At 33.8% G+C, this 25,109-nt stretch overlaps 3 protein-coding genes and 1 long non-coding RNA gene across 6 annotated transcripts in view; 3 read left to right on the top strand and 1 right to left on the bottom strand.

Moving 5' to 3' along the window:
- The first annotated feature begins 109 nt into the window (after window positions 1-109).
- Window positions 110-6,685, top strand: Hinfp (Histone H4 transcription factor). Of its 2 annotated transcripts, none has more exons than XM_089707400.1 (8): window positions 110-274; window positions 473-712; window positions 1,547-1,691; window positions 2,338-2,579; window positions 3,275-3,484; window positions 3,739-3,959; window positions 5,011-5,241; window positions 5,772-6,685. In XM_089707400.1, the coding sequence occupies exons 2-8, from the start codon at window positions 485-487 to the stop codon at window positions 6,346-6,348; spliced, it is 1,854 nt and encodes a 617-aa protein (XP_089563526.1). In that variant the 5' UTR covers window positions 110-274; window positions 473-484; the 3' UTR covers window positions 6,349-6,685. The 2 variants fall into 2 exon arrangements, with proteins under 2 accessions (XP_089563526.1, XP_089563525.1); XM_089707399.1 differs by having other exon boundaries at window positions 111-331.
- A 659-nt stretch (window positions 6,686-7,344) lies between these two features.
- The window catches only part of LOC149479808 (spermine oxidase-like), a 35,761-nt gene continuing 17,996 nt past the window's right edge, over window positions 7,345-25,109 (bottom strand). Inside the window, exons 1-7 of one of the 2 annotated variants that reach the window (XM_089707409.1) lie at window positions 12,315-12,369; window positions 10,787-10,957; window positions 10,257-10,469; window positions 9,625-9,832; window positions 8,642-8,826; window positions 7,958-8,332; window positions 7,345-7,700 (exon numbers count right to left, since the gene is read on the bottom strand). In XM_089707409.1, the coding sequence (XP_089563535.1) occupies window positions 7,463-7,700; window positions 7,958-8,332; window positions 8,642-8,826; window positions 9,625-9,832; window positions 10,257-10,469; window positions 10,787-10,957; window positions 12,315-12,322 (1,398 nt within the window). In that variant the 5' untranslated portion in view covers window positions 12,323-12,369 and the 3' untranslated portion in view covers window positions 7,345-7,462. Of the gene's footprint in view, window positions 7,701-7,957; window positions 8,333-8,641; window positions 8,827-9,624; window positions 9,833-10,256; window positions 10,470-10,786; window positions 10,958-12,314; window positions 12,370-25,109 lie in introns of those variants that run through there. The other variant, XM_089707408.1, reaches the window with a different exon arrangement.
- Window positions 18,619-25,109, top strand: part of LOC149479807 (uncharacterized) — a 38,532-nt gene continuing 32,041 nt past the window's right edge. The window contains exon 1 of the mRNA XM_089707420.1: window positions 18,619-19,451. Within this exon, the coding sequence (XP_089563546.1) occupies window positions 18,907-19,451 (545 nt within the window). The 5' untranslated portion in view covers window positions 18,619-18,906. The remainder of the gene's footprint in view (window positions 19,452-25,109) is intronic.
- Window positions 22,591-24,051, top strand: LOC149479809 (uncharacterized). Its single transcript, XR_016317135.1, has 3 exons — window positions 22,591-23,129; window positions 23,256-23,317; window positions 23,392-24,051. It is a non-coding gene; the product is annotated as an uncharacterized LOC149479809 (long non-coding RNA).

The raw sequence follows: 25,109 nt of genomic DNA, 5'->3' as shown, positions 1-25,109 counted from the left end.
AAAGAAAATATTTATTATTAATTCATACAATTGAAAATTACTGAACAGTACTGATAAATCTGTGGCACGTTTTTGTTAGTTACCTGTATTATTTCATTGTTTATTTTTCAATGTGGTTACAGGTGGTTACTGTCAAAGTCATTAGTTGCTTTCAAAAGTGAACCAGTTTGTATTTTCTTCAATTCAAAGAAATATTAGTATGAAATGCCTCCCAGATAAATGTGTTGATAAATAGACAAAGTTAGATTGGTGCTATAATTATACTGCGTTACAGGTACCAATTATAATCATGAAGTATAGTGTTTTGAAAAGTTAGAAATTTACACAGCAGGTAAATTTGGCGCCAGCATTAACTTAGTCAGAATATTAGTAATTAATTATCCAACATGTGTCTTAATAAAATCCATGTGTTGTAAATACTATGTTTATTATGTTGATTTACTAAAATTTTTGTGTTATTACGCGTTACCAGCGGCACACCAATATGGCTGAAAATAAACAACAGAGTCTTACAACCAAAGAACGAATTGCTCGATGTATAGAATGGCTAAAGACGCAGAATAATCCGAAAAAGCTATCTTTACAAAATAAAAATGATATTCAATTTATCATCGAGACAAATGCACATCGAAAGAAGTTCTTTTTAACTGCTGAAGATGACGCGACTGTTCCGGCGGGAGTTGATGATATTGAGCTCGAACCTAGGAATGTGGTATGTTAATATATATTTCTAAGTAGCATACAGTTAAGAAAACTATTAGTTACTAGATTTCCGCCCGCGGCTTCGCCCGCGTTTGCAAAGGAAAACCTGCATAGTTCCCGTTCCCGTGGGATTTCCGGGATAAAAACTATCCTATGTGTTAATCCAAGTTACCCTCTATATGTGTGCTAAATTTCATTGTAATCGGTTCAGTAGTTTTTACGTGAAAGAGTAACAAACATCCATACATCCATACATCCATACATCCTTACATCCTTACAAACTTTCGCCTTTATAATATATATATATATATAATATATATTAGAATTTAGAATATATTAGATAGATATATTAGATTTGAGAGATCACATGAATTTTAAAGAACAATATTAAGTTTAACAAAATAATAGTCTATTGCATGTTGCATGTTACTAAATTAATTTTGATGATTAGGAATATAACATATCTATAACTGGTTTTTATTTTGAAGATCAGTCCATGATATTTTATCTAAATGTTCCATGGGAAGATGAAAAATGAGACTATGTTTGCAAAATGAAAACAGTGTTCAGAATGTATTGATAATTATTGAAGTGAAACTTCTTTATCGGGGTTGGAAAAAAATTTTGTGTAACATTTTCCCGTTACGCGCCATCTTGTTTTTATCCCTACCATGCGTGATTGACGTATTTCAAATTTCTGTAAAGTTGCATATTATAGTAAATTATTTTTTGAAAAATAAGGTCATAAAGAAGTTTCACTTCTCACGTGTGTACACTAGTACACGCAAACACTTTTTTTTATTATGTATTCCATATAACATTTTAGTAAATATTAATTTTACAGCCTGTAAGGGACTTACGCACACAACAGTTATGTTTGGAGTGTGAATGGCCGTCTTGCCGACTATTTTTCTCTAATTATATTGCATTTCAAGTTCATGTGACCAGCCATGTGGCGGATGTACATGTTATAGAGAAGGATGGAGAGAGTAAGTATACAATGTTTTTCTACACTAATATTATAAAGAGGAAAACTTTGTTTGTTTGATTGTAATGAATAGGCTCATAAACGACTGGACCAATTTTAAAAATTCCTTCACCATTCGAAAGCTACATTATCCACGAGTAATATAGGCTATATATTATCATGCTAAGACCAACAGGAGCGGAGCCAAGCGGGTGAAACCGCGCGGCACAACTAGTTGTTGATAAAATAGTTACAAATTACACAAAAAAGTCTCACAATTATTTACTTTAAAATATTTACTTGCTACTTCTTCATGTACTATCAATGTGAATGCTGTCTTGACAACATTTGTTGTTGTGTATTGCAATACAAGTTTTTTCTGTACTAAAATGGTTATCATAATTTGTACTTTTGATTGTCATTCCTGCTTTTTGCTAGAGACATACTAAGTTTCTGGAAAATAAGGTCAGACTTTTAGTTGATTATATAATATTAAATTATCAATTTTCTAGGATCAATTATTTATTTTGCTATTTATTAATTATTAATCCCATTTAAATATACCACAATCTTTAATGCTAAAGGTAAATAGGTTAGAATGTATTCTAACCTATTTAACATTTTTATGATATTTTGTGTATTCCTGTAAAACACTTTACATTTTGCAGTTGAATATGTATGTTTATGGGATGTCTGTGGGCACAAGACAACAGACAAATATGAGATTGTACGTCACATAAACTATCATGCGTATCATGCTAAGCTATTAGCGATTGGATTCAACGCAAGGGCCACTTTAAAACTGGAAAGATGTAAGAAAGATTCAACGAAAAGAAATGTACTACCTCCGTTAAAGGGTGACCATGTTTGCATGTGGTATGAATGTAAAGAATATTTCAATTCTATGCAGGTAATGATTTTTTTATACATAATATTATTTGTAATTGTGTAAGTTACTATAAATGAAAACAATGTAAATAAAGTAAATGTTAGAGCTTGTTTTGGGGCATAGGTTAGAATTTCGTATCTTTCTACTGATTGATTTTATTTTTTCGATTATTTTTAATTATATTTTTAATTATTTTTAATTATATTTATTATTTATTTTATTTTTATTTTATTTATTTAACATAATATTAATTCTTATGATCTAATTTACATTGATGCAATCATACACGCATTTAAGTTTTTATATAATTATATATTATATTTAAATTTTATTGTTACTAGTTGAAAAATAACATATTACAGTGTCTTGAAATTTGGAAATTTGTTTATGAAAGCAACTGCAATAGAGTTAAATCAAAAGCAATTATTTTTTTTAATCGTAGAAAAGCAAAGGACTCAGTTGACAAACTGATAAGTAACGACGAACCGTTGATTGATATATACCTATCATTATACTATTACCACCTAATGTATTTAGTTCTAAAGTTAGGTTAAGTTTGATTGAATAAACGAATTTGAATTTGACTATTATAATTAATAGATTAATATTAATAGAAAATCTATTGTGTCGTGGCCCGATCGGGCCGCTCGGTGGTCAAGGGGTTAACACTAGCAACACTTGGTTATATTTAAATACATAATTAATTTTAATTTCAGAACTTCCTCGACCATGTCAAAGAGCACATAAAGAGTTATGACATAAAGGAGATGGTTTGTTCATGGGCGGGGTGTGGAATGTCATTCTATCACCGCGGCATGTTCGCTACACATGTGCGATCACATACGGGGGAACGGTTGATCGCTTGCTATCATTGTGGACATCATTTTGCGCTGAATAGAAAGCTATTGAACCATCTTTTGAGACAGGTGGGTTGAGTGTTGATTAAATTGTGTTGTTGTGGGTTTTTATTTTTATTTTTTTATTAATTAGTATTGTTCATATGAAATTAAATATTTCGCTGAAAACTGAAAGCGCTATGAAAGATTGTTTGTGTTTTTTTCACTTTCTGAAATTAAAAATAAAAATTTCCTGTCTTTAATGAAAATTTATTATATCAAATTACAACCAAAAATTTAAATTGCAACCAATAATTTATTATACTAAATTTTGTTTAATACAGAACGTGGATCCATCGCTCGGGCAGCAGTGCTCGATATGCAAGCAGTACTACGCGACCGCGTACCTGCTGCGCGAGCACGTGCGCCAACACGTGTCGTGCTACGCGTGCTCCATGTGCGACATGTCCTCGCCCTCCAAGACCGGCCTCGCGCAGCACATCCGCTACCGGCACATGCGCGACGAGCACGTGCGCACGCACCAGTGTGCGCTGTGCGAGCACAGGTGAGAGCGGGCACAGGCACAGGTGAGAGCGGGCACAGGCACAGGTGAGAGCGGGCACAGGGAGCACATCCGCTACCGGCACATGCGCGACGAGCACGTGCGCACGCACCAGTGTGCGCTGTGCGAGCACAGGTGAGAGCGGGCACAGGCACAGGTGAGAGCGGGCACAGGCACAGGTGAGAGCGGGCACAGGGAGCACATCCGCTACCGGCACATGCGCGACGAGCACGTGCGCACGCACCAGTGTGCGCTGTGCGAGCACAGGTGAGAGCGGGCACAGGCACAGGTGAGAGCGGGCACAGGGAGCACATCCGCTACCGGCACATGCGCGACGAGCACGTGCGCACGCACCAGTGTGCGCTGTGCGAGCACAGGTGAGAGCGGGCACAGGCACAGGTGAGAGCGGGCACAGGGAGCACATCCGCTACCGGCACATGCGCGACGAGCACGTGCGCACGCACCAGTGTGCGCTGTGCGAGCACAGGTGAGAGCGGCCACAGGGGCACAGGGAGCACGGATATGCACAGGTATAACAAACACAAATAGGAGAAAACAGGTAAAACAAACACGCGCAGAAGAAACTGGTAAAACAAACATGCACAGGAGAAACAGGTGAAAGAAGTACACAGAGATTAGGATAGATAAAACAAGTACACACAGATGAGGATAGATAAAACTAACACACATAGATAAAACAAGCATGCATCGGTGACCGCAGCGCAGGTAAAAAGCGAATTGCAAATGTGTGCAGGTGAGACACAATAACATGTGATACAGATCTTCGTTAATAAATGTCATAGGAACAAACAAACTATGTATATCAAACAACTGCTTATTTTCGTTTTATTTTTAATCCGATAAATCCAGCTTGTAAAGTAACCGTTATAATATCTATTTAATTATAATACTTATCTGAATCCGATAGTAATAAATTTTTACGAACTCCTACTTTGTACGTATATCTATTTAAATTATTCCACACTTATCTGCTACTTCTTTTCTTCCCATCAACAAATAGATCTAATTTTCCCTAATATTATCACCTTTACAGTGCGAAAACGAGCCACGACCTCAAGAAGCACATGGTGATCCATAAAACCAAAAACCCCGAAGACTCTGACGACTCAGATTATCCAAAGAAAAAGCCGCGCGAAAAGAGGCAGTATATTTGCCATATGTGCCCCAATAACAAGCGGGTTATATTCAGTAGGGGCACGAGGTTAACTACACATTTGGTGAAACAGCATGAAGCAAGATGGCCTTGTGGGCATAGCCGGTTTAGGTAAGTTATTTAAAGAATCCATACTAATATTATAAAGCTGAAGAGTTTGTTTGATTGTTTGAACGCGCTAATCTCGGGAACTACTGGTCGGATTTGAAAAATTCTTTCGATGTTAGATAGCCCATTTATCGAGGAAGGTTATAGGCTATGTATCATCACGCTATGACCAACAGGAGTGGAGCCACGGGGGTGAAACCGCGCGGAGCAGCTAGTATAGAATAAAGAAATTTTTATGAAATATTGTAGCGAGATCCCGCTCTTAATCGTGCAAGGGAAATGATTTCGTTACATAGCAAATATACAACTTTCCGACATCATTCATCCTGTGGCCTTAACAGCCAGTGAGTCGAGTAGACAGGTCGCAATCCTCCCTTTGTCGCTGGAGGAATTCCACACTCCTTACTTTACAATTTTCACTTAGCAAACCTTTTCAATACAAAACGTATATAATATTTAAAAATCCAATAATAAACAAAATCCAACCGTTAAATTGGAAATATTTTTCAAAGTTTATATTGACATTATTTCAGGTACCAAAAGAGTGAAGACGGTTTCTACAGACTGACAACAACAAGATTTGAAGTTCTCGAAATTTCCAAGAAGATTGTCGATGGCTACCAAGGTCCTAAAGCAACACTTACTAACAAATTCAATTTTGATATCAAACCAGTTGCAGACGCAACTGCGAACACTCCCCAAAGATTTGAAATAACACTCAAAAATGCAGTTAACGAAGCTTCAGATGACGATTCTGATATAAGTGAAAATATTAAAAACAATGACGTAATTAAAGAAAATAGAGATAAAGAAAAAAATAAATTAAAAGAAGAACAAACAGTGGTTACAGAAATTGAAAATCAAGACCCAAAAGGAGTTAACAGAAAAAATGACAGAAGAGTAAAAGAAAAGAAAAGAGTTCCAAGTAAAAACGTGAAAGTTAAAGAGGAAAAAGTGGATTTTGAAGAAGATTCGAAATCTACTATGCCAGAATTGCAAAGTCTTGCACAGAATAATTCTTTAGTCATAGAAATGTGTGATATGGATGATAAAGGGAACATTATTAAAACAGAAACTATTGAATCTAATATAATGTACAGTTATGACTGAAAACCTAGGGGTGAATGCTTGTTTTGAAAAATAAGGGGATTATGAAATAACATATTACGTGTATCATATTTTATTACTTAGTGACTACTATTTTTTTATTTAAGAATGTTTGTGTTTGTTTTGTTTCAATTTCGAAATTTCTTTCTTGAAAGCTAGAAAATAAGATACTTTATTGAAAGTAATTTTCACGACTTACTGACACCATTTGACTTATAATTTCATACATTATAATATGTTATTTAAACTGAAAGATAAGCTCATTATGTTCTTTTAAATGTGATTTTGTCCTGGGATACAGAATTATTGGATTTATTAAGATAATTATTGCTGTTATTGTTAGACTGTATCTTAACGCATCCGGTATCAGCGTTCTGACCATCATTTTTCTTTTTGTCATTGCGTACTAAGACCCCTGTAGAACCGCCATCCTGTTACAAATGACGCGAAATTTTGTGGGTCATTTGTAACAGGATGGCGGTACAGGGGTCTTAGTACGCAATGACAAAAAGAAAAATGATGGTCAGATCGCTGATACCGGATACCTTAAGATACTGTAATATAAAATATTACAGTATCTTTAGATAAAATATTATAGTATCTTCACCGTGTGTGACGCGCTTAAGGTTTAAATAAAAAAATATTATAATTCAATTATTTTATTTTTTCTTATTCATAAGTTTTAAGTCGCCTAACTTTTATACCACGGGTTTTAGTTACTTTTATTGTAGGATTAATAATTTGCGTGGGTGATATATGACACTTATCCAATCGTTTTAAATTTAAAATAATTCTACTGTATTAAAGTTCAAGCTGGTGTGATTTCATTTTCAGAAAATAAATGTATTTATTTTTTATATGTATTGTAAATTGTAATGCATTAAAAGTGCTTGAATCAAAGTAATTGTTTTAAATACAATCGGTATTATAACATTTCAGAAATTGTAATTTTGTTTTATGATAATGTGATTTTGTTACTATTAAATAAAAAGCCAAACGTATATTTCTCAGTGTTTTATTTCAACAATAACAAAATTTATCCAAAACATACAGTGTAAAAAACATCACAACGAATATTTGATATAGTGTTGCCACTTGTCAGTTGGAATAACAAAAATCATTTTTTAAAGCTGGCAATCAATCTGTCGGCTTCCCTAAATCCGGACTCTATGGCGCCGTGGGCTGCTGAGTGTCTATGGTGGGAAGTTGCTTCCCCAGCAAAGCAAACAATGGGGAAATTCTCCCCATAATACAAGGGTTCACTTAGAATTACCGCGCTGCCGCCTTTTTCTTCGGTGGCAACACTGCGGTACGAATACGAACCTCTTGCGAACGGATTTGAAGCCCACTCCGTTCTGAAATATGATACAGTTTTATTAATTTAGTTCATTAAAAAATTTGGGATTTTTTAAATGAAATAATTCAAATTGTGCTATAATCGTGAAAAGAGTAGGAAGATATTATCATAATAATTTTAAATTGTTGTTTTACTGGTGATCGTATATTCTAAAGTAGGTACATAGTAAATTAACTCAGCTACAAAAGTCTTTAAAACTAAACTCACAAGTTTACCTCGCATATATCATACATAACATTTACATTGTTACGTTACCTGGTAATAAATTTAACAGGCGAAACATCGAAACTCTTCTTGAACACCACATTCAATAGCTTCTCAACACCAAACTTTACTTCTTCCACGGTTAATTTCTCCATTTTTTCTGCGGCGTTTCCATAAATCCAAGCCAATAGTACATTAGGATGATATTCCACGGTATTAAAGCCAGATATCTCAGTAATCCATTGCTCGTCTTTAGTAAATTTAGCTTTGTCCGCCTCTTGCCAGAGAATAGAAAAGCTGGCAGGAGTTTCCGGCCACCAAGGTTTACTAAATTCAATGTAAATCTTGTCTAAAACGCAGAGCTGCAGGTTGTTTATGGCATTAATTTTTTCAGCTGGCAATTGCGGGTTGAAGAGTTTGTTGTGCCTGAAAAAAAAAATACACATAATTAAACTGAGTAGTTTACGCGCCTAGTTGAGTTTCGTACTTCTTTTTACACTTCAATGATTGCAGTATGTTTCATATAATTATGTTAGGTACTTAATTTCCCGATTGTTTTAATGATATACCTACTTGCATTGTTTTAAAGATATATGTATAGATATTAAATTTTATAGCATTAAAAACGGACTAGGAAATTCGTATTTTTTTTTAAACTACGAGTAAAGTGATACGAAAAATAGTCGTAATACCAAACCAAATTTCTCACAAGTATTAATTAAATTACATATTTACCTTTCCTTCAAAACTCCCAAAGACACGGTAACAATAACGCTCTTAGCGGAGTACAAGCTACCATCCTTGCACTTGACGTGAACGAGGGGATTCCCCGCTTGGCTCGAGCGCCATTTTATCGTTTCCACTTCCTTCTTGAAGTGGATTTGAATTGGCAACTCTTTGGATGGTTCAGGGTATTTATTCTGGAAATGAAATATATGATTATTTGTTAGTTGAGTATAGTTGTTTAATTTACAAATTTTAACATATAAGTATATAAAAAAAATAGTCGATCGGGGCTCTATAAAACGTTCAAAAATTTAACAAAATATTACCTAACTTTAAAGAACTATTTCATGTGGTATTTTAGGCCATAGCACAAAGTTCAATATTGCAATTTGATTAATATAGATCGATACTTTACAATTACAAACAAAATTAAAAGTAATCACTTTCCACTTTTAGAAAGCTTTTATTTCAATCTTATCTTAATACTATGTTTTATAAAGGCGAAAGTTTGTAAGGATGTATGGATGTATGGATGTATGGATGTATGGATGTTTGTTACTCTTTCACGTAAAAACTACTGAACCGATTACAATGAAATTAGTAGCACATACACAGAATTAATAGCACACATATAGAGGGTAACTTGGATTAACACATAGGATAGGTTTTATCCCGGAAATCCCGCGGGAACGGGAACTATGCGGGTTTTCCTTTGAAAACGCGGGCGAAGCCGCGGGCGGAAATCTAGTTTTAAATAAATAAATAAAATTGTTTTATTTCAGGAAATATTGGGTTCCCATATATGCGAGTTACAATGTGAATTGTACAAAATAAATAAAAAAATAAATTCAATTAGAGCATCATTTATAGTTTTTTCTTGGCTTAATTATATCAGCGCAGATATAAATAATAATGTCGCAAACTAGTTAATAAAATATAATAAAAAAAAATAATTGATTAGAGGGCTAGGTACATTAACGATTCATACATACCAGTAAAACATCCAGGATGGTCCTATAGCCCCTTCCTTTCCAATTCAGCATGAATTCCCCCTCACAGCCCCAATTTTCTTCCAAACCCTTCAAGGACTTTCCTTTCAGTGGATCAGTTTGACCCCCAACGTGGTTGTTCTTCTCAAACCATTCTACAAAAGCCTCTGATAGTTTTGGGTCCTTTTTCAATGTAGGGTTGGATTTTGCTCTGTAATAAAAATGTAATTTTGATTAGCTAAGATTATAATATTTGTCAGATTCGGTTATTGAAGTTATAGAAAATTATACAAAATCTTCACGCTGAATTGTTTTGTTTGATACTGGTTGAAGTATAATTATTTTCCCTTCGTTTATATAATATTTTGATTTCTGCTGCTATCACTGTGTAAAAACATTCATCGCTATTTCTGCCTTGTGTATGGTAGTTAGGTATTTTTACGAATAATTATTAATGAAATACTTGCTTAGTTAGCTCGCCGTGCCATACAAATAAGACGAGTTTTAAAACGAAGGATGAACCTCGAATCGAAAAACGGTCACCGCCCACCGGTCGGAATTACTTAAATTCTTTATCCAAAAATCTTTAATATCTTATGGTCAAAACCTTGTATTATCGAAATAAAAAAACTTACGCCTTCCTAACACAGTCAGAGATGGATTGCTTCGTGTTCTTATTAGCTTTAGCCACCTCTCCGTCCAAAGCAGTAAGGATGCCTTCACTCACGTCAGAACGAAGCAGTTCCCCATTGGAGAGAACGTACCATTTGTGGTCGGGTTTAGGACGCCCTAGCAGACCTAAGGGATTCGCTATTTCAAATACGATATTGTCTTTTTCACCGTGACACCTGGAAACGAATAGAGATGCAATGATATTGAATTAAAGCCGTATGCATTGTTGAAGGTAAGTTAAAAAGAGGGTAAAGAATAAGCTACACATAAATAAAAAAAAAATGCTCACCATCAAACGATGGGTAGGCATTTTCATAAAAAATAGATATAAGTATAGGTTGCTTAAACGGCTTATTCAAAAATAAAGATTTCGTAAAACATTTTCAAATGTATAATCATTATTTACTTACTTCACACGTTTTCACGTAAAAAGGAACCGTTCTTAGAATTCTAGAGCATACCTAACTAGTGTACGAAATATTTAATTTTTTACCACGCAGCACCAAGATCCAAGTAGCAGTCTCCATATTGAACAGTCTTAATCCTCCCCCCGATTCTGTCTTCAGCCTCCAGGCCCAGAACCTTCAGTCCTGCATCATGGAGCTTCCTCAGAGCAGCTATACCTGACGCTCCACATCCTATGACTATGACGTCCATTATTTGCCTGGAAAATAGAGCATAATATGATTGTAGGATACATAGATTAGATGTAATTACTAACATTAATACTCAAGATTTTTACTAACAAATGGATCTGCGATATCCGAATTATATGCTAAATAAATAAACAGGGTATGTTCTATTCACAAATCCTGCTAATATAACCTTTATTAAAAGATTCCTTGATGGAGATAAAATAATATATTTTCGAACTTCAATAGTCGTTTATCGTATAGGTATATAGTCGTACATCAAAATAATGCACATATTAGACTTTTTTCGGACTATTCAGAGCATCTACAATTAGTTAACTAATTACTAAGTTAGTTATAAGAATGGCCGTTTAGTCAATATTCAGTTAGTATGATCTTTTGGTATGGAACTTCTATCATGGTACTTGGTCTTCTATCATGGTCTATCATGGTCTATCATGGTATGGAACTTCTAATATGGTGTATTCGAAATACATTTCTTTAATAAGTTATACTATGGTTATACGTGGTTATACCTAGTATTATAAACACTATAAACAAGCTACGACCATAGAGAATGTATGTACATAAAGAAAGTACTTTCTGTACCTTTGACAAGCCGATAGCTGATAAAAACTTTGTTATAAGGACTCAGGAACTAACTTGAAGTCATTTCAGTGGATTGAACTTAGCATAATGAGATATTAATGGCATTATAATTTTACATTGATTTACTCTTACGTTAGTTATGTCATAATGAAATTATGCCGCATATAAATGATAATATGTATAAGTAGATAATTGCTTACTTACAAAAACATGTGACTATCTAAAATTTGGCAGATATTTGCTCGATAGGTTAGTCACACAAACTTAACAGTTAACACATTCGTTTATTATAATTAAATAAAGAACTAATAACGTTCAATTTAACATAACAAACATAGGATAAAATAAATGATATTTTTTAAGTGTTATTGTATGTATTCCTTACGGTTTTACAAGCAGCAGTATAAAATATCTAGATATGTACACATTACACATTAATTTGCATTAATTATGTAGTTATGTACGAAACAGATATCCAAGGTTGTGCATTAAATATGAAATAAAAAAAACTTAAATGATGAGTTTGTTCTTAGATATAAAAAAAATTGTAATAGAATGGTAAAAATATCATAAAAGCATAATACTAAGCTATAATATAAGTTTAACACCGGCATTACTCGTACATAGTGATAATAATATTATGTTGAGAACCCTAATATAAACATTTTAACTACTTAGTTGAATTTGAAATTTGCTCACAATTCTAAAAATACGTATAAAAAATTGTAAATCGAGTAAGTACCTATTTATATCGATAAATTTAGAGTTATAATTACTTACGCCGCCATTTTTTTAGCTTAATCACTCACACAACCATTCCTTATTGTGAATAAACTCAGAATCACATGTGAACGCGAGTTTATCTCACTGACCCCAGCTATTACGTAATTGATTATATTCTAATTATCTTGAGAAAAATACATACGTGTATTTTGTAAATACCGGTTTAGTGACGTGTGATTTTAATTGTAGTTCTTATGACCTTGTGATAGAGTTGGTTTTACTGAAGCGATGTTGGAAGCGTGTAAGTTGAGCTATTATTAAGTCTAGAATTAGTGCTTCTTTTTTAGTGTTATTAGAATTCTTTTATTGTATTAAGAAATACTATATTAGGAATAACATTTTAATCACGTGTCATAATATTAAGGCTTGTAATAATATTCCTTTAAAATCTAAATGATAGAGAAGACAGATAGATGCGAAAAGAAAAAGAGTCAAGTACTTATACTTTATTTGAGCAGTAGTATAGTTACTAAGTTATCTGTTGTAAATATTTTAAATCGTAAAAACGACTTTATCGGTAGGTACTTACTAAGTAAGTATTTATGCTTTACAAATTAGGTTATATCTAAAACTTTATTTTGTATGTTTTTTCTAGAAATTTTAATTTGATGATAGAGACAAATCTAAGAAATTTAATTCCCAGATAGAAGATACAAATCTCAACTAATCCATAATATTCATGAATCATGATGATTAACGAAAAGAAATATCACACGGGCTACTTTTTTAAAAAAAAATGTTTGGTTTACCGCGACTTAAACTAGACCTACTGCATTCTTTCATACTTGCCTGTTTGCGACTAAGTATATATTATAGACTAGCTGTGCCCGCGACTTCGTCCGCGTGGAATAGTGACTGCATAGTAGTTACTACTTAACACACAATTATTGAGTAAACACGTACTATCATATACAACTAAATTATAAGTAGGTACTTACAGATTATTATGTAACAGTTAAGAAATAAAATAAATAATAACACAAAAGAACTGTTAGTAAAATTTAGGTATTACCAAACTGAGCTATAAAACTTAGGTACAGAAGAGTTCAAAATTTCCAGGATGTGGTTGTTCTCCCGCTCCCATATCCTTCTACTTTCACAGACTTTCAACTTTTCCCTTTCACCCCTAGTAAATGGCAGAACCGATTTTGATCTTAACCATGTCTAATCATACCTATATATTATGTACATGTATCCTTTCGTTTGGTACTCCATTTGGATTATTTATCCCCACTATCACCCCTAAGGTGCTCTACCTATATGTAATAAACAGATTAACCGATTTTGATAAAACATGACTAATTGTAATTCACACGTCATTTGATATGCCGCTTGAGTATATATATTATTTGACCACATTCGATTATTCATTCCCACTTTTACCGCTATAAATCAATAAATGGATGAACCGATTTTGATTAAATATGCCTCATTATACTTCTCACGTCAGGTCATGCCCTTTCATTTGATATGCCACTTGGGTATATTATTTGACAACTTTTATTCCCACTTTTATACCTATATCCAATAAATGGATGAACCAATATCCAATAAATGGATGAACCAATTTTGATAAAATGTCTTATTGTACTTTACACGTCATGTCTTTCATTAGATTCTCGATTTTGATAAAATTGGACTACTTAATTGTTTCCGACAGGTCGTCTTTTTTCATTTGATATATCACTTGGGTATAACAGACAACATTCGTTTTTTTCATTCCCACTTTTAGTTTTACCCCTCTATATTATAATAAATGGATGAACCGATTTTGATTAAATATGCCACTTTACATTTATTTATTCTTTACATACATTTATTTATTCCCACTTTTACCCCTATATCAAATAAATGGATGAACCGATTTTGATAAAATTTGACTAATTGTTTCTGACATGTCGTCTATTTTCATTTGATATATCACTTGGGTATAACCGACAACATTCGTTTTTTTCATTCCCACTTACCCCTATATATGTATAATAAACAACTAATGTAACAAAAAAAACGCATCTAATTCGTATTACCCGTTAGCGAGCTACGGTGGCACAGACAGACATGTAAACACACATAGCGGACATAACACCCCTCTTTTTGCGTCGGGGGTTAAAAATATACCTACGACATAATTTCAAAGACCTTTTGCAGGTTTTAGACTTATGAGCAAAAATCTAAATAAAGGTCCCCCTACTACCCCCTCAGCATAACCCCCCCCCCACGCTTGGGGACTTTCGATATGATCATCTGGACATGTCAAGGAATAACTTTAGCGTATAATTTACGTAATAAAGTAATTCATGTATAGAATGCCTTAGCAAATGTTCGCTGCGATTACTTAAATGGTCATAACTTTTTTATTTATGAACCGATTGACATGAAATAAACACTAAATGTTAAATGAAGCTTACCACAATATATTAGTGAAAACCGCATCTAAATCGGATAAGCCGTTTCTGAGATTAGCGTGTTCAAACATACAGACAAACAGACAAACGGACAAACGGACAAACAGACAAACAGACAAAAAAAATTTTAACGACAGTTTTGGGTTTGGGATCGATTTAGTAATAACCCCTGCTAATTTTTTTTTACATATTTTCATTGTACAGACACCACTTTTCTAGAATTTTATTATATGTATTGATGTTTAGGGTGTCTGTGGTTTACGTATTTCAATAGGACCGCTACATACATAGTATAAAACAAGGTAATGGAGTTATTTTTAAAAGACAGTGGTTCTTATGGAAGGTTTAAGTCTGTGGTTTAAGTATAAAATTTGTAAAGTTTTCTACAAAGCGAGCGAAGCCGTGGGCGGAAACCTAGTTTATGTATAATCCTATAAATCAAGGGTTTATATTTGGATAAAACGTAGGTAAGTATTATATTCTTATATCTTTTCTATACATGGAAATTAAATTACATATTTTAGTAGCGTCAGTAACGTGATGTGATTGTGCACGGAACCAATCATTTGAATTTTGAAGTGAGTCTAGCGGCAAATAAAATTATTTACTAAAATCTGTTTGAATAAAAGGTTCAATGAATCGTATTTGGTGACAATTTTGCGCCTGTGAAATATACATACATATGGATAAATAAAAGGAAATAAGGAAGAAAATTTATGTATGGGCTCTACCACAGACATGTATCAAGATAGACTAAGCGAGTGTATGTACTTCCCGTGTCCAAACTAAGATTATGAAACTTACTTGACGCTGGCCGACACTCAGTCCGCGCTTGCAGTTCGCCAAGGAAAGACGTGAAGCTGAATAAAGTAAAATGCCGAATTACGCCGTTATAAACTGTAGAAACTCCACAGCTGTGAGTGGCCGAGTTAGCAGAGATGTTTCCTTCCACCGGTAAGTAATTTTCTAATCAGAATATGCACTATTTATTTTAAAATCAAATAAAGTATATCTGTGGAAAACGATCGTGACAAACACGGATACCAAATCATACGAAATGATTCGGAATACATTGCGGCTTTTACTTGGCACGGTAAAGATCGAGTCGTATGATAACAAGCAATGAATTTTCTGTTCTCATTTTTCTGTCCAATTTTGTGGTTAGTGATGTTCATTTGATGCAACAGTTCTCGATTCTAATCGATTTTATAATCGAACAGAAAAATGATAATTTGAAGGAGCAATTTTTCAGAAAAAAAGGCATACATTTTTTTTGTCAAAACTCCTTATTGCTTAGACTATGTTTGTTTTTTCAGTTTTCCAAGTAACCCGAACATAAAAGAAAAATGGATTGATGCAACGGGACATAAAGATTGATTGACAGTTTCATTACTTTCTTTCGATGGCCTCTCTAGTACGTAGTACACGGTAACTCAATGGGCATATGTAAGAAAAAGCTAAAACACATTAGTTTACTTGTTAGAATATTAAAAGGTTTATAAATTTATTTTATCATTCCTCTGTCTATGGTAATTATCATTTTTCTGTCTTGAATCGATTTAGTAATCGATTACGATTCATTTATTTAATTACCTCTTAGACATAGATCTAGTTTGATCTGATTTCTTTAGATTTACTTCGATGGGATAGGACGATACTAGAATCCGCGCGAGTGGCGTCCTAATCGATTTAGCGTAAAATAAAATTACCATCACTAAAAAGCGCTCGTGACGTCATAACGCGTCAAGGTCAGTACAAAAAATATGACACGCTTGGTTTTCATACAGATCGCGGTACTTGCGTAGTCTATCTATGTCTGTGGGCTCTACATACATACATTTTCATGTATCCCAAATTTTCTTCAACCATGGTCACTTAGTATATTATGCAACGTTATATTGTACGGACAACGTCCTCTCAATGATGTGTAAGATTTATTACCTGAGGACATGGATTCGATTCCCGGCTGTAAATTAAATTTATGTACAGGCAATTACTATATTATTGATATCATTTTATCAGCGAGACCTCCTGAGGCTTATATTGATTTTAGTTAACGTTTTAAATATCATTAATTTACCTGAAAGTTTTATAATTAACTATGTAACTATGTGGCTTCACTTGTAAGGAAACCTGGAAAAACATCCATTCATCAATCTTCACATATTTTCACGTTTTATGTATTATTTTTAGCTATATAATTTTTAGGTTATGACATATCATAAAATTATGACCCAAAAATGGTGTTGACGCCATACCTATTACCTTCATACATATAATGTTATGTTTTTTCTTAGAACCAGAGAGAAGTAAAGAGTAGAGTAGTCTGAAATCGAAAGTTGATTTCATAATACAACAAAAAAGAACCAATTGTTTACATAGATATTAAATTTCAGTTTTTCAATAACGAATTATAACTTAAATAAATATTCAGGCATCATCAGGATCGTCGTATAATCTTAATTCCTATCTCGCTCGTTTTTTTGCCTGGCACCAACAGCTGTTATACAGGTGATGCACGCGTCTCGGCCGATTGCACAATAAACTTATATCTATCCTTTATTTATTAAGTTTTTGTTTGATGTATGTTTGCTTTAGAGCTGCCGATAGCACCTGTTAAATGAATGGCTAACGGCTAACGTACCTACAGAGTTGGGAAAATTTAAGGAGGAATAGATTTGGTTATGTTTTCACGAAAATAAGAAAGAGAGAAAGAATTATTTATGAATAAATAGGCGTAATAAGCGGGATTGGATAAATAAATTGAGATAATGAGTGGGAATCAATACATCAAAGTTTCGTTTCGCTCTGTTTTGTGTTCCAGCTAGAATAGGTTATGAAGGCGAAGCTGTGCAAACAGCTATTATTATATTCACTTGATGAAGCTGGGAAAGTCGAAATTTACGGTGTTTTCGAAACTATGGATAGAATGGTACTCCTTCCTATAAGTATCGATGTATATGTTCAAAGTAGATAGCAGGTAAGTCCGTGGTATAAAGCTGCGGTAAAGGTAAATATAGAGTCAACAAAAATAATAGATGCATTTAGATTTTAGATCAAACGAATATAGAGCAAGAGCAATATTTCGTGATCTTTTAGTGTAAACGAAAACTCTCAGTGTTGTTCAGTATTAGAATATTGCAAAGAATCGTTTCGAACGCACTAAGAACAACGAAAGCATGCTCTACGCCTTTTTATACGAAAATAATTTGATATAGAGAACGAGCATTCGCTAGTTTGATATAAATGCACTGTAATATTATTGTCCTGTATGCAGCTGAAGAATTGTATAGTTCAATTAATTTTTCATACTGAAAACAATTAGCTCTACATTTTTTTTTCATTCCAAATTTTAAGAAACGGGTCGTCTAGACTTGGTATTAAAAACGAATTTACTTTGTTTTTTTATTGATACATTGATATTTTCGACACTTTATTGTCGAAAATATCAATGTATCAATAAAAAAACAAAATAAATTCGTAAAAAATTCGCGTAAAACTTTATAGAGATAGAGTGTTCAAATATTAATTCTCTTGCTGGATCGAAAACACACCATGCAGTTATCGGTAACACGGTATCAAATTATTATCGATTTAATATTTTTTTGCCATAGAGATAAAGCAAGGGGAGGGGTTACACTAAACAGACTTGCGATAAATGTGGGACTAATATTTTATACTAAAACCAAAATTTATTGATTATCTATGATATTAGCAATTATGTATAAACTGATATTAATTTGAACAATAATGATACCGCCTATAATCACCGTTGTAGATACATTAAGGAACCCAATAAACAAGTTTACAAACATGTGATCTTGAAAATCGCATGACGTAAATGTTTAGGCTTTGCAATTCCTTTCTAATGTCAGTTTACAAACATTCTGCACGCCTCTATTCAAACAATCATTATTCTGTTGTTTGTATCAATGTAATGTTTTTATTTCATTCTTTGTTTATTGTTGGGGTAACTCAAGTATTTGGTATTGTATGCACCCTGCACCGGTTTGATTGACATTATTACGGCAGGTAGAGCCGAGGGGGGAGCGTCGACTAGCGAGTAGCGGCCACAGTTGAATCGCGTCCGTCGTGCTGTGCGGTCGTGTGTTGTATTGCAGAACCGGCCCGAATGCCGGGAAACCTGTCGGCGGGATGGCGGGCCACGGTGTAAGAGCTGCGCTATGTTGAAACATGCGACGCGGCCGCCGGCGGCTAACGATGCCGAACACCGCTATCAGAACATGCCGCGGCGGCCGCACCACCACATACCCCTGAACGTTTCCACCCTGGACTCTTCCAAGCACTCCGTCGGAGGCACCTCCGCCAGCGTCAGCCCGGGCGCGCAACCGACTGCGGCACCTATACCAGTGGTCGCCCCAATACCCGTTGCTTCCCCGCCGAAACTTGCCAACGGCAATGCGACGGGAGCGCCAACATCTAGGCAGCCTAGAAGTCGCAGCAATAGAGCAGCCACAGAAGAAGCGCTGACCTCTCTAGCGTTGCTGTGTCTGATCAGCTTGCTGCTCGCGTTGTTGGCTCTGCTGTTTTTGCTCAAAATATCGGCGCCCGCGACGACTGCGCCGGAGGAATTTGCCGTAGTGTACGAAGTGACATTAGCTCTGTGTGCTCTGACATTATCGTTGAACCTTTGCTGTCTCTTGGTGTGTGCGATACAGTTCCTATTCGCGGTGAAGCTGGTCCACTCCCCGTCAGCGCCGAACGGCCGGTGAGCGAATCAATCAATTTCTTGTATTTTCAGCTCGTTTCCGTTAAGAATACCTTGAAACCGGTCGCGCAGATTACGTTCCAGTACGTTAGGATAAAAGATACGTGTGCTTACGGCATAATTTAAATATTTAAGTTGGGATACGCTTTATCTCTAAAGCTTAATTCAGGTTATCGCAAACGCGTAACTGTAAGGTATTTTGATTTTAATTTCGAGAATCATAACTGTGTGCTAGATTCGATGATTTATGAACGTATCAGAATTCCGAATTCAAATTTCTGGTTTCTAATCGAATATTATATTCAGTTTTATCTTTGCATCTTTATCATATAGCTTGTGGCCTGTGTGACTAGGTAGGCAGTAGGCAGGTGTTAACGGTCTCCAGTGTCGGTTATTTGTGAATGGCGGGTGAAAAAAATGTTCCGCGTTCAACGGTTAATAATAATTCGCTCGCACGCGCTATTTTATTGTTCTGTTATCATTTATAATTATTAGCGTAACATTTGCTGTTGCATGTGGATTGCTTTGAAAGATTTGTTTTATAAATTGAGTCGTAGGAAGGTAAAATTTGAATGGATAATTACTGCTACCGAAGTAGAGCCCATCCGGTAGAGTTTCTTAGTTCTTTTATTTTGATAAGATTACAAAAAAACTGTGTCGGAAGTTGTACCTTTTGTGAAAGTTTTGATTGCAGGGATAGGGATTTTATAATTAAGACTGTTGGATAAAAAACGAATTCAAAGCAATCTTTACATACTTTATATTTTGCGTTTAATTTTACGCGAGTAGATAAAATTAAACACAAACACTACACCTTACTACTTATACTTTTTAGAATTTTTTATATGATATCACAATTTGAAAACCTTATATTGAGTCGGATTAAAACGAGATTTAGTAAAATTGACATTATTATATTTCGAACACTTTACAGCGAGCGTGGTCACACTATTTTAATATTTTTATTAATTCCAATTGACTCTATATTTATATTCAAATCTGATTTCAGTAGTCTATGATATTTAAACTTTTTAACTTTAAAATTTTATTCAATACTAGCTTTCCGCCCGCGGCTTCGCCGCGCAGTCAAAGAAAAACCCGCATAATTTCCGTTCCCGTGGGATTTCCGGGATTGCGTCATTTTCCCGGGATATAAAGTAGCCTATGTCCTTTCTCGGGTATCAAAATATCTCCATACCAAATTTCATGAAAATTGGTTCAGTAGTTTAGGCGTGATTGAGTAACAGACAGACAGACAGACAGAGTTACTTTCGCATTTATAATATTAGTATGGATTATGTGTAATTTTATATTAATGATCCTCAAATCAATTAATACTAAACTTCCTCTAGATAGATTCCCGTTACTATAAATACAGATAAAAACTTGTATTGAGCAGAACCGGAGGCTTATATAGGTATAGCTAATAGGTATGTACTGGTAGTCTTGAGTTCTAGACTTCCGCGAGCTGTTTAGGTATTTGTGACCGCATAGCGATGGATGCACTAGATCACGGTTAGTGTTTAGGTTCACTCGTATGCCTTGACTGCGTGCAGTATATAAAATTTAGGTATCCTAGGTTTGGCTTGCGATTTCAAGAGAATGTGGGAAAGAAATTGGTAGATATTGTGCAAAATTTAGATGAAGTAAAATTTTAATTGAATTCAAGAGAATAGCGCAAACCAAGCGCAAACCGATGGAGACTTATATTTATATTGCTTTTTATTGTTGACAGTAAAGAGGTACAATTTTTCTGGAAAATGCAAATCAAAGTGAGCGCGTGCTCTTCTTGGAATTAAAATTTATTTATTTCAATTAACAGATGATTAATTACATATAAATTAACACAATTTGCAGTAAAATTAAACTTTATTTAAAACAAATGAATAAATGATATTGCTGCCTATGCCATTTATAAACAATCTTGCTAAAATGTACCAAAAGTTTTGTACCTGCATACTTCAACCTAAAAGCAATGAGACGAACTTAAAGGGACCCTTCACAACTCACGTCACACTTCATCAAAAGTGATACAGTACTTACTTTCGTTTTAATCCCGTGACAAATATTTGACACTTCCACTCGACTTTGCAAGTGACAGACGGACAGATTTTTGTTTTGTGACTTTAAATACGAACAATCAAAAGAATATCTGATAATTTTTATTGCGTCTGAAGTGCGTCTGCATGCCAAATCGTTTAGTGGATTTTTTTAAGAATGTTCCTTTTCTTCATTATAAAAAAAAATGTATGTAGGTATTCAGCCAGGAATAATTTTAAATCCAAAGAGTATGAATAAATGTATTATATTATATTAAAAAATTATCAAACATCATTTAATATTGTTCTCTATATTGTATTCATCTATAAATATCTTAAAACCGAATCGACCTAATTTGCTGCATCATGACTCGATTTAAAGCAAGGGAATGCATTAGAAAGATAGGCGATAGCCGATAGGATTGTGCGTGATTGGTACCTACATTTCTCAATGAATAGAACTTTTTGAAGTGAACTTCTTTATCGGGGTTGGAAAAAAAATAGTGTAACATTTTTTCGTAACGCGTGACATTATTCCGTTACGCGCCATCTCTTTCTTATCTCTACCACGCGTGATTAGACGTATTTCTGTAAAGTTGCATATAATAAATTATTTTTTGAAAAATAATGGTCATAAAGAAATTTCACAAATTTCAGCGATAGGTAAGAAATTAAATGTATTTTCAGTTGTAGGTATAGTTTCAAATTTGATTTAAATTTTATTTTACTAAGTAACTAGGTACTTACTTACCTAATTGAAAAAAAAATCATCTTCTACTAGTGACTTTTTGAAACTGTAGACATGGTAGACATCTTAAATACAACCGACAATTATTAAAAATAAAAGTACCTATTGTAAAAAAAAATACTCTTATTATGTTTTATTATAATATTGATCTCTCATTCCTATGATTATATGATTCGTGATGAAATAATGTAAATTATTTACCTACTTTTAAATTTTCCGTCATACGTAATTTAAAATTATAATGATCATATTGTTGAAAGGTTGTGCATAATTAAATATACTGGTTTATCATATAGTGAAGGGATCGGAACTGTTAAGGTGATGAATTAATTTTTCTAACATTTACGGCCCTTTTTAAACCTTCGTAATTTTTATATTATTAAAGTTGTCGTGATGAAAATTCTTGACAAGAAAGTTCAATAGTAACACAATACGTCTACCGTTTTAGAAACATGATTCCATGATATTTTCTCGATAGAAAAAAAATACAAAGTTCTCATTGTTATTTTTTTTTAATCTCTGGCATCTTCAAAATAACAAACCTAAAGTTACGACTTTTTGGATATTAACTATAAAATGTACAACCTATACGTCTACCGTGTTAGAATTTTGAAATATGCGATGGTTTTGAAATAAACAAGAAATACTTGAAATTAGCGCCTGACCAGCCAATATAGCGAGAGCCGCCCTGTACCTTCCCACCCCGATCGCTGCACGAGTCATTCCCGCTACGGCCGTCACACGGGGAACTTGTGTCGCTTGCGCAATCGTAAAAAAGGGTGACAACACGATAAGACAAAATGAGACAAATGGGGACAATAAAGAAAATAAGAAGAAGAAACATAAAGGTTGGAGGAAAAAGCATGCTTACAATTGGAACAAATTAATGAAGTAAGTTGGTTTTATTTTAAATTTGATGATAATTGTATTATAGACGATGTTTGATATGTACCCCTGTTTTAAGTACATAACGAATGTGTAAGATTTTTTCATTTATAGCATAAATAATCTTTTCAGAAATCCGGAATCCAGAAGTAAAATAAACCCACTGATTGTTCACAATGTGAACCCACTCCTTCGTAAGTACCTTTATTCAGTCAAAAATGTATGTTATCAACGCTCTACTGGTTTTATCGCATGATTCCATTTTTAGCAAAAAGCAACAAAGTGCAAAGAAATAAAAAATCATGGTGAACTTAGTGGAAGTATGGTGGACGTAATATGGAATTATGGAACAGGAGCTCGTTGGAGTAGTATTATATTTTAAAAAAATACGAAAAAATTTCAAGAATTTCTTAGTAGGTGGTAGATAAGTATGTTGTATAAAGAATTTGATGTTGATATTTATTTCATTTATACTTACTACACCTGTGCGGGAAATTGCTTAGTACTAAAACAGGTTTATATTCATATTTACATAGTAATGCGAGTTTTCATTTCGAAAAATTTTGTGTAAGTATATTAAATTGAGTTCCTGGGTGATCTGGAAACACAATTGGGCCCGGAGGATGGCGCTGCAGTCACTCCTCCTAATCACATGAACCGATTTGGATGAATATTTGTGTGCACATTTCATTGTTGTGGGATGATTGGTTGATTCGTTTTCACATTAGCTAATATTATGTATTTTTGTTGTTAGAAAGTAAACTTAATTTAATGTTTATAATACATTATTATTGGTATAAATAAGCCAGTGTTCGTCTCACATTGCTGTACCTGCCTACCTATCCTACCAGGGCCTAACTTTGTTCTGGCTATTTTATTTTGATTATTTGTAATGAATAATTACAATTATAATAGAGTGCAAAAAATAAATACGAGCGTCAATATATTTTGTGTTTTTTTTTAAACAATTTTTTTATTTAAAAAAATATCATTCCGACCGCGGCTTTGCCCGCGTGGAATTAGGTTATATCGTGAATCCTGTTTTATCCCACAGAAGTGTTCAGTTCGGATAAAAAGTATCCTATGTGTAAATCCAGGCAATTAGCTATATTTTATCAAAATTGGTAATGTAGTCTTGACGTGATTAAGTAACAACTAACAAAAAAATATACAAATTAACATCCAAAGTTTCGCATCAGTTTTACTGTATTAGCGATATCTTCCACTCTTGACTTTGACTGAGAATAATTAGGGTTTATAACTTCTTTCAGAAATAGTACCTTTCATTTCTGGGCATGATGTAATATCTACGTCAGCATCAAATTCTATCTAAATCAATTCAGTAGTCCGCGTAATTAGGTACCATTTCATAAATTAAATTTCAAATTTCAAATTTATTTATTTGTTTCACAATTTTTTACACCTCATATAAATTGTAGTAAATCCCTGGTTAACCCACTAGGAAAAACCTGTGCGGGGTCAACCAGTGACCTCCGTCGGCTTAGCATATTTTTTAACAATATGATTTTAACAGTACATAATATTTAGAGACAGAAATTTTTATGTAGGTACAATCTTCAAACTTAGTTAGCCTTAACTTTAAAAATAAATAAATATATAAATAAATAAGATTAATATAGGTACATATAATATAATATATAAAGATATTCATTATAAAATGGTTTCTTACAAGTTATCTAATTATGTGAGTATGTGTGTCTGTGTGTGTGAGTGAGTTTGTATGCGCTTGCGTGTACGTGTGTGTGCGTATGTATGTGTGTGTTTGTGTGATTTTTAGAGGATATCATACAAAATTTTTTCAGTGTCATCATAGCTTAATCCTTGAAACCAGTCGTGTGATACTGTTCGAAGTTTGTAATTAGATAGATTAGATATTTTAAACTCCTTATTAGCAAAATTATATAAGGCGGGGCCCAAGAAATTTATATGATTTCTGCTTTTTTTAAGATTAGTTCTAGGAATAAT

Source organism: Colias philodice, chromosome 19 (genome assembly GCF_061535455.1).
Source record: "Colias philodice isolate Cphi_HAF_F1 chromosome 19, ilColPhil1 Martin Lab GWU primary, whole genome shotgun sequence".
In the NCBI taxonomy this organism is placed as follows: domain Eukaryota; kingdom Metazoa; phylum Arthropoda; class Insecta; order Lepidoptera; family Pieridae; genus Colias; species Colias philodice.
Note: the sequence above shows the minus strand (reverse complement) of the source record. Positions and strands in the feature narration are given on the sequence as shown.